This window comes from Sprattus sprattus (assembly GCF_963457725.1).
Source record: "Sprattus sprattus genome assembly, chromosome: 15".
NCBI classification, from domain to species: Eukaryota; Metazoa; Chordata; class Actinopteri; order Clupeiformes; family Clupeidae; genus Sprattus; species Sprattus sprattus.
The window spans coordinates 11,302,008-11,312,240 of NC_137913.1; the positions used below are offsets into that span (position 1 = coordinate 11,302,008).

Below are 10,233 nucleotides of genomic sequence, written 5' to 3' on the forward strand. Positions count from 1 at the left end.
TCGCGTTTATTGGTTGGTTCAAACTTCTTCCTACAGCCGTTGCCGTTGGCTACGAGACGTTGCCCTGGGAACGGTAGTAACTTACTAGCGTTCTGGAAAATATGGCTATCGTGAAATATACACTTTGATGATAAAGACGTGTTAATATAAATATGTTCGAGTCAGGAATTACGCAAAACGATCATAACAATTTAACGAATAGTCTCTTTACATTTTAAAATGTTGTATGTAGTATCTGCTGTCAGAAATGTGATAAAATGATGTCTATAAACAACATAAATGTAGCATTAACAAAAAGTACACACTGCACCATGGTATTAGATGTGTCGGTGTTAGTCAGATAGCTGATTGGCATCTAGAATTTCTGTCACAGTGGTTTGTACATGGCGGTCCTGTCTTCACACTCGTTCTCTTGAGTACACACCAGTGTTCACGTTGGAGTGATGATACAAATACAATCAGACGATTCATTGCAAGAAGTTTCAAAAATATGTTTCTTTTGTATCTTTCCCTTTACTTTGTAAAGCTTCCGTACAGATACATGTTCCACAAATACCAATGCATTGGTACTCAATTGAGTTTTATTGAACCTTTTACAAGTGGAAATAAATTACTCCTTTAGTACTTTTCCATGGGTGAATGCATAGAAATAAACAATTCCTAGACCATATGTGACAATGGTTTACCAATCTGGTTCCCCTTGTTTGTTAAATGCAAAACCTATCAATTATCAGTGTCATAACCAAAAGCAAGTACACTAGTCGATACTTTCTTCAGTTCAGATCAGAAACAGGATAAAATTCATATTCACACGACACCAGTCTTTTAAGTGATAAATTCTGAGTCCTGATTTCCAAAATGAGAGGTAGACATGAATGAAAATAAAGAAAACTGATGTCATTCCCCTATTGCAATGAAAAGTGTTATTCATTAGCATTTGAAACAATGGAAAAATCATTGAAGGAAGCAAAGCCAACAGAATATAGCCATGGTAGCTAGAGGAAAGGCAAGGGCATGTAGCCTTTATCCTTGCACAATGCATTAGTTCAGTCTATTCCTAACCTTGCCTCTAGAAATTACCAAAACCGTTTAATTTAACTAATAGAAACAGTATCCTTATTAAACTTCAGCTGTGAAGAGGAAAAGCAGTTGGAAAACATTTGCCTTTGACAAGAATGCTAAGACTGTACGGTCAGGCCTAACTCTATGAAATCAAGTCCTTAGAATACCCTTTTAAACGCCACCCCAGAGACTGGTGCTTTAATTACCACACACATAAATTCAAAAACGGGCTGATTTTGGGTGAACCTCAGAATTCCTCAAATGCATAGCGATCACATTGGATTCACATTAGATAATATTTGGAGACGTTGGATTCTTTTGACAAATTAAATTATTGTTCATGTTGACTGAATTGTAGCTTTTTGCAAGTGTTTTAGAGGGGCATGGACCCGCTTCCAAAGCAAGCCACGGCAGAAGTAAAACATTGTGCACTGCTATTTCAAATGCTTTAGCATCTGGTGGCGTAAGTCCATTTTCACGTACGTCCCATCTCAGTCTCATGACCAGTGTAACGTCAATGCTGTGCCTTGTTGTGGTGCGTGGCCTTTTCCATGCGCTTGTACCACGGCTTGATCTTGGAGTTCTCCATCATGTCATTAAACGCCAGCGGACTGCACTCCATCACTCCCAGGACACCAAACACTGCCTACACAACACAAAAGATGATGCATCATGGGTAGGCACGCCATATAAGGTTCCATTCATATGTTTTTTTTATGTTATACCAGAAAGAAATTTGATAGTTGATAATTTGCAGTTGTAAACAGGGCTCTGCTTCCTTGTTTTGCTGGAGTCGTGCTGTAGCTGTAACCCTTGTTAACATTGTGAGAGTAGTGAGCCATCTTATTATGGGATACAGCCCTGGCAACACCAGCCATGAACCTACATGCAAATGTGCTATCTGGAGACTACAGGCTAGTGTATTCAATCCCCTGTACCCTAATCTACAATCTGTTCTTCCATGCAGAAGAGACCAGAGAGACCCTCTGGTGAAACACTCCCTCATGTCCCCCGGGAAGGCAGATTTATTACTGTGGTTTGCAGCTCTCTTTGAAGCAACATGCTAGTGATCTCACTGTGGGTTATACAAAGTGGCCCAGCTCTTCCGTTCTTAGGAAAACACCAAATGAGGAAGTCCTGTCTGAGCCTCCTTATTCAGAACCACATGAACAGCCCCTCTGTTCTGCAGAGATGGTCTTTAGTCTCTAGAATCCACTGGGAGCCTGTGCAAGACTTCCGGTTGTCTGGGGAGGAGGACGTCTCATGATAATGATAATGACACAGATTATCTTGGAGTGCCCTCTAGTGGCATCTACTGGGAGTAGGCGTCAACAGGGGAACTGCAGAGATTTTAGATCCACCCAGCAAACATAAAGTCGATGGAAATCCAGATGTGAATGTTGTAAGTTGTAAGAATGTTGTGAAGTTTTTTTTGAAAGACAAAGTGTTCAAACAGGCGTTTCTGTTTCACTTGAAAAACTGATTTGCCTGGCTAGCCTTCTGTGGCTTAAGTGTTTTAGTTTTCTAATGTTTGGGCGACTAGGCTAGATATGACAATGAATATCTACTGTAAGTCACTTTCAATAGGAGCGTCAGATTCAGAACCACGCAAGTTCAGAATCAGAAGTGAGAGTCAGATGAAGCTACAGTTTTCCCCAGAGCAGACTACGGTCTTACCAGATCTGCCAGGTTGGGCTCTTCCCCTCCCATAAACTTCCTCTCTTTGCCGATGGCTGCCACCCAGTCGTTCGCAGCCTTGTACAGGTCCTGTCTCACGTCATTCTGCAGGTTGTGTCTGTAGGAGTGAGATGATCATGTTACACTGAGCTGCAGATGAAGGATACCAACCTGACCAAACCTATCTTGGACAGAACCTATCTTGGAAGCTGAGAACAGCAACAGTGATATGTTGTGTGAAATTAATTTCTGTGTCATCTGACATGCAACATAATGCGACGCCAGTGAGAGGGAAAAAAAGGCCACAGCTCACATCACGACTACCAGAGCAGGGGCGTCCCTCTCTACCTTCAAGAAGCTCTTGAAGACTCAACTCTTCAGAGAACACCTCCCTTCCTAACTGGCACCTTGACTAATGCCTAACTTGCACTTCAGCAGTGACAGTCCGGCACTTATTTTTCTTTCTATGTCGTTTTCTATTTCTTAAAAAAGTAGTATTTATTGTTACACCAGGGGCCGTATTCACAAAGAATCTTAGGGCTAAAAGTAGGTCATAAGTGGCGAATTTAGGAGAAACTCCTAAAAATAATGGGCGTGTCAGTCTCAAATGTAGGACTCCTAATTTTTTTTACTAAGAGCAATTCACAAAATATTTTATCCCTAAAAGTAGCACCTAAGTCTAGGACAGCTTAAAACTCCTCATGAGGACTCCTAAGTCACTAAGACCTATTCACAAAAAATCGTAAGATGGCTGCAGCCGACTTGGAATTGATAAAAGACATTGCTTAAACCGTGAAGGTATTACTATTGTCGTAGAATTAGCGCGGGATGCAATGACGCCTTTGAACAACGATTTGTCCCGAAGTGAAATGTTTGGAAACATAAATATAGCCTATTTGGCTTCGCGGAAAACGCAAATGACGACACTAGGAATCAGTCAGCCGTTTAATTCATCAAACTATCAACGCACTGTAGACCCCACATCATCCAACAGTTTATCCAGTTGCCTTTGCCCTTTGGACAATCGCCAATTACACAAGATCAAAGTAAATTCCATGGCGATCGCAGGAATGTCCAGTGAATGTCCACACATTACAATAATTGCCCCATCAAAAGATGAGGACGTTTTCGACTCGTGCATTTCAACGGAGAGCGGTCTGCAGCAGTTTTTTAAGAACTTACCAGCTGGATGCCGCTGGGGTGACAGTGGCTATTGGTCCTGGGACCAGTAGGCTTTCGCTATACGTTTCACGTTCGTTTCGCTTGAAGGGCCGTAAGTGCTGATATTTGAAGTGGTCAAGGGCTGGAAATAGCCTAATAGCCTAACAGTTTGCTGGGTGCTTTAATTATTACTGCCTTGATTACATGCAATTGCCATATTTTATATTGATCGTTTTTTATTTCTCTTAACGTGCAAAGTGTCATTCCCGTTGGATGCACAAACTTGTCATCATGCGTGTGCATTCTGCTAACTGCACTGTCCATAACTATTTAATATGACTTAATGTGAAGCCTAGGTTATTCTCTTATTTTCAGTTGATATAGTGGGATTGTTAGAGGGACGTCACGAATGAGTTTTTAATGAGAGAGCCTGTCAACAACCAATCACCGTCCTCACCCCTTCTAAACTCGTGCATGAGAGTCGACGTCATCCATAGCAACGGTGGTTTTATCTTAAGCTTAGGAGTTGGTATTATCCTTAGTATGAGTAGGTCTCAGAGCCGTTGTGAATCACTTTTAAGAAATTACTCCTACGTAAAAGGTTTTAGCGCGAGTTAGGAGCACTCCTAGTGGTAAGATAAAAGGCTTTGTGAATACGGCCCCTGGTTTTTATTACTCTTACCTTGACTGTTCTCTCCCTTGTACGTCGCTTTGGGAAAAAGGCGTCTGCTAAATGACTAAATGTAAATGTAAGATACACACACAAAGGCGACACCTATTTAAAGGCCACAGCCTACATCACGACTATGACTTGAAGATAAATACACAGAAGCGACCGTGGCACTCACCTACTTTTGAGCCTCTTCGATATGAGCCACATGGCAGCAGCACCCGCATACTTGGCAAAGAAGCCCTCAAAGGTGCCGAATTTGCCCTCGCGCACGATGTAGTCGAAGGATGTCAAGGCCTCACTGGGTGTGCGGTACACGTTGGGTGAGATGAGGTGAACCAGCCAATCATCTGCCCACTTGCGCCATTTTATCTCCTCTCTGTGGGACACAGCACAGGCGTTCAGACAAACCACAATGAGGTCAGTTTGAACATACATCTTACAGGGGGATGCAATGGATTGCATTTATACAGCGCTTTTCTACCCATAGGGCACTCACATTGAGCTTTACACATAATACCTCAGACATACTGTCTTAAGTTGCCAACCCTCGATTCAGGAGTAGTTTGGGGTTCAGTGTCTTGCTCAAGGACACTTGATACTTGGTGAGGAGAAGTCGGGACCAAACTAACAACCTTTGAATTGCTAAACGACTCCTCTACCTCCTGAACCACCCCGCAGTACAGTTTCATTTAGACACTAAATATGCCTTGGGGATGCCATGCATCTGGCAGACCTCTGCTAAATAAGACAAGTCTATCAATGCTGATGGCAAGAGTGGACTGGGATGACAGGCAAATGTAAAGGAGAGAAGGCTCCAGTGAAGTTGAGTTTTTGGGTTCAAGTTAATAAAGACTTCAGCAATGAAAAAAGATGTAAGATGGCTCAGTGCCAAAACATGTCCGTCATTTCATAGGCTTCCACCAAATCAATAAGAAGGAGTATACGCTTGAGTGCATTTTTTTCTTTATTTATGACTGCAAGCATACCTATGTCAGTTATAGGACAGTGTCAAACATCGGTCATTCTGTTACAACAATTAAAATGCTAAGTTTAACAATGGATTAACAATCTATAACTTCAGTTTAATAATGGATTCACATGACAACATGAACGTTCGCCGATAACACACACCCTCCGATAATTTACACTGTTACGATAGATGATCCGTGTAGCAGATATTTTTAGCCAGTGTGACACATAGTGCAGATGTATACATTTTAAACCCTTCTCTGCAAGTGAAGCTACCTTTACTACACACTAGGCCCTAATACATGTGCCAATGTGATCAGAACAGTTTATCGTATCGTATTCGCGTGTAGGTGTGAACATTTTCAAGGGAAACGGCTCTTGTCGTTACGTGTTTACATGCAAAATGTGAAACGTTTACATTGCCTCGGGCATGCGCAAAGACCACGGAGATGTGCTCCCACCTGGTTTGTTTACTAACAACATCAACGTGGATCCACATCGTGCACAGGCAGTGTAGTGGCTTAAAGTTCCCTTCTTTCTATCAGCATATAGTTCTTAATATTTTCTTTGAATAACCACTCCCAGATGGAAAGAAAATGAGTCTACGCGTGGATGTGTTTCAACAACGGTAGAAAACTGTGTTTGCTCCGTCTTTTACTGAACTCATAATTATTTGACAGTGGTATTAGTTACAGTTGAGACACCCAAAATAACTTGCATGCGCAGCAATCCTGAGATGTGATTTTTAGTTTGCACATGAATACTAACGTCTTCTTTGATCCCAGGAAATTTGAGCACACAACCCATCTCCCTTACGGAGATATTGGCGAAAGTTTTGCAAACGTGTCTAGTTTTTGTGCAGTAGTGAATAGAGTCTCAGTCTACTACACCATACATAGCATATCATGTTTGTAGAAAATGATTAAGGTGCAACAAATGGCAATAAGCATATTTAAATTAAATGATTCACATTGCAAGTAAAATGGTGCGGCTGGAGCAGATACAGGGATGGACAACGGTGACGCAGTTTGGATGTAGCGACAAACGTTTATGTGCTGTAACAAACAGTGTTAACCAGTATGTGAGTAACGTGGGTTTTTTTAAAACAGCGGAGCATTTTACTCCCTCGCATTCTCTCTACAAACTTCCATATAGACGCGGGATCAGCAGAGGAAAATCTACTTTCCTTTTGGGAGAAACCAGGCCAGTCGTTCCCACGACTACAGCACCTTGCAAAACGAATTATATGCGTTCCAGCAACAAGTGCTGCGAGTGAGCGCTCCTTCAGTGCAGCAGGGCGCGTTATAAAAGCCAGGCGCTCTCGCCTGAATCCTGACACTGTAGATGCTATTTTATTCCTGCATAGTGCTAAGACAAATTCTAAATAGAACGAAGGTTAGGCATATCAGCAGAGGTATATTTTGGTTACATTAGGATGGCTACGTTTATAGCTTGCTTTTTGGGCGCACCACAATGCCAAGAAGTTTGTCGCGACTGTAATGGCATATTTCATTGTGGGGGTGATTGATAGCTTAAGGCTTACGAGACACGGTGTTTTCCGATGTTTTACTGAGTCCTCTCTGTCTCTATCACACACACACACACACACACACACACACACACACACACACACACTAACGGAAGCAAAAAAGGTTTAAATTAAGTGACGATCCCTCAAATGTCGCGTCTCCCGCAAACCTGCAAGCTATGAGTCAGCTGTCAGTATTGGAAGAAGCCTTAACGTCTCGAAGATGAAACTGCCTGGGTTATTTTGTTTCGTTAGGCTATTAGTTATATTTTAAAACAGCCATTGTAGCCTACCACTCGTGGAATAAGGAATTTCAAAGAGATGATGGAGTGATTTGACTCAGAAGTGACATTGGGCATTGGCAGCGCAGATGTTCAGAACAAGTTAAACTTCTAGCTCAGTAACATCAACAGCTAAGAAAGAAGGTAAGAAAAATAGTCGGAAAACTTTTATTTGCAAGGGAAGCAGGCAAGTGTTGGGGTTGTTACAGTATATAGCCTACAATGTGGTGAAATTTCGGAATTAATAGGCTCCAGTGGCGTTTCCTAAATATGCTTTCTTTCATTTTGCAAAAAACAGTAGGCTATATTACCATATTAAAATGGTGTACCAAATTGCGTTTTATTACTGATAAAAAAAATTGTAGGCCTACTAGCCTATTGGATCAGTCTCCTTTCAAGAACAGGCAAGAACTTTCTAGCCTCTAACTTTCTAGCCTCCTGTCACCATCTCCCCCCAGTCACGCACCAACTCCCCCATGACACATCGGCCTGATTTGACACGCCCCTTTCTGAGCCGAACGATCGTGGTAAACCACCTCTCTCGAAAGGCTCAGACGATCGGCGGAAAAACGAACAGTTCACATCTAGACCACTTATACATGAGGCAATTGTAACACGTTCGCGAGTTTCTATCGGTGCAGACGCGATGTAACAGCTTTACATTGACGCATGTATAAGGGGCTACTGTTTACACAAAGATGTGCACTCACTGTTCGAACGTTGATGACTCACTATGCTAAGTGCATAACATAATGCATGCAGTTACTAGTGGGCTGATGGAATGTAACGGATTCACCTACTTCCTTGCCCCCTTATCTGGGTACAGCTTCTCCTCCTCTCCACCCGATACCATGATCCAGTACTTGTTGTTGTACTCCACTACCTCCTTCCCACTGTCATTCTTCGACACCATCTTTGGGTAACAGTCAAGAATCTGAGAAATAGTTTTCTCCCTGTCAACGGCATTTAAAAAATGAATTAAGCTCAAGCATTGACGAGTTGGCAGAAATGTATCTGAAATATATAGATTGGAGCAGCAGAAACAGTGTTTATGTCTCACCTGCTAACCACGGAGGTTTTCAAAGTGCTAATAATGACAGATGAATCGTTCAGTTGCTGATGGATAGAACACAACAAAGTGTGAAACAAGTTCTTCCAGGCTCTATATATGTATTCAAGTGTGCTCTTAATATGCTGTTTACCCTGCTGATTCTTAGGGTAATAGAGGAGGGTGCAGTGGACTTCACGTGTAATGGCATGACAATGCTTAAGTACACCTTCAGAGCCTGTACACTCACAGACTACTTGTATTTCAGTGTTTGGGGGACCAGGACAAGTTTCACAACCCTGACATGTTTGTGACTTACCATCGTGTCATTCACCATCAAGATGGGGACTTTTCTGTAGCTGGACCACTTAATCTCCTTCCGCATGACTGGGTTAACCTCCACAATCTCATAGGGGAGTCCATGGTAGTCCAAGAACGCCCGCACCTTACTGCAGAAGGGGCACGTCTTGTACTGGTAGAGGGTCAACTTCAATTCTGCACCGGATCCAGATGGCTAAGGAAAATCACAGACACAACAAATATCAAATCAGCCCTCGTTAACGACAGTTATGTGCAAAGACACCAAAACTGCTGGCTAACAATGTTTTACTGTTCACTTCACCTGCAGCCAAGTTAGCTTAGTAACGTTACCGAGGCTGCAATCATTCTATTCCACAAGTTGGTCTTGAGGTCAACACAATTAAGAATTAAACCCATGTTAAACTTCAAATGTAAAACTTACTTTAGCCTCTTCTTCTGCATGGTGACGCTGAAAAGTTAATTTAAGAGTCTGATATAGACCCAGCCCACCACCGAGCAAAAACGAACATCCCAGCACCCTGGCGCTGCGCAGCTGGGTGGTGAAGAAAGGATTCGACCGGAACCCCCCGGCACCGGTTCCGTATGATCGGTTAGATCCACGAAGAGTATTCCTCGGCACTACAGCATAACTGTTCGCTGCCCGGCATACCGGAGTCTCCAATACCAGCCTGCCGACCTTACCCAGCGTTCGCACACAGGCGGCTGCCATCTTGGATTTTACATAAACTCCCATGATGCAACGTCTACGTGAGTGAGAAGGGAACGTAACGGGCGGCGGGGGCGCGGCCTTGGGTTCATGTCATCATAGATATCTAGATAAAGGCCTTCATCTATTCTAAGATATCTGCATGTCATAAGTAGCCTACATGCTTATTCGGGGCTAAGCATGGGACTTGCCTGGGGGCATTTCTATGGCTGTGTAACGAAGTCAAAAATGTATTATTTTGTTTGCATTTATTTAATAAAATGTAACCTAATTCTGATTTGATTATACCCATCTTTTCTATCTTGCTCTATTTAATGTTGTTACTTGAACACACTGCGTACGTGAACTTGTACTGCCCCCTTTATATATATATATATATATATCGAAGTTTGGCAAAAGATAGTGAAGAAGACACTAAAGAAAATATTCGAAAATGAGGCCCATTGTTAGCAAGTTAAATATTTATTATATCAAAGATTTGAAGATGAAGGTAATTAAAGGGGTCCCACCAAATGTTTGGGTCCTGACAGGTGTGTGCAGGGGTCCATATTTAGGCTCCTCGCTTTGTATAGGCATTCAGTTTTAGTTTCAGAGTGTGTGTCTTATTGGCATACTGTAGTTCTATCGTTGTCTGTGGGTGTGTGTGTGTGTGTGTGTGGGGGGGGGGGGGGGGGGGGGGGGGGTTTGTTGCTTGAGCTGTGGTTTTTAAGCACAGCAGCAAACATACAGGATACTTTCAATTTCTGCTAAAATGACAGACTTAAAAGAAGAGAAAAACATGTTGGTTTCCAGAAATAGAAAGTATCA

The 10,233-nt window shown here is 42.4% G+C and overlaps 1 protein-coding gene across 1 annotated transcript; it reads right to left on the reverse strand.

Moving 5' to 3' along the window:
- Window positions 1–526: 526 nt before the first annotated feature.
- On the reverse strand, window positions 527–9,453 carry ptgesl (prostaglandin E synthase 2-like; the record flags this gene model as incomplete). The annotated part of the gene is made up of 7 exons (XM_080852508.1): window positions 527–1,708; window positions 2,740–2,857; window positions 4,749–4,949; window positions 8,152–8,304; window positions 8,412–8,467; window positions 8,719–8,913; window positions 9,142–9,453. 7 exons carry the CDS (start codon window positions 9,451–9,453, stop codon window positions 1,577–1,579), a joined length of 1,167 nt encoding a protein of 388 aa, XP_080708634.1. The 3' UTR covers window positions 527–1,576.
- Between the last annotated feature and the right edge of the window lie 780 nt (window positions 9,454–10,233).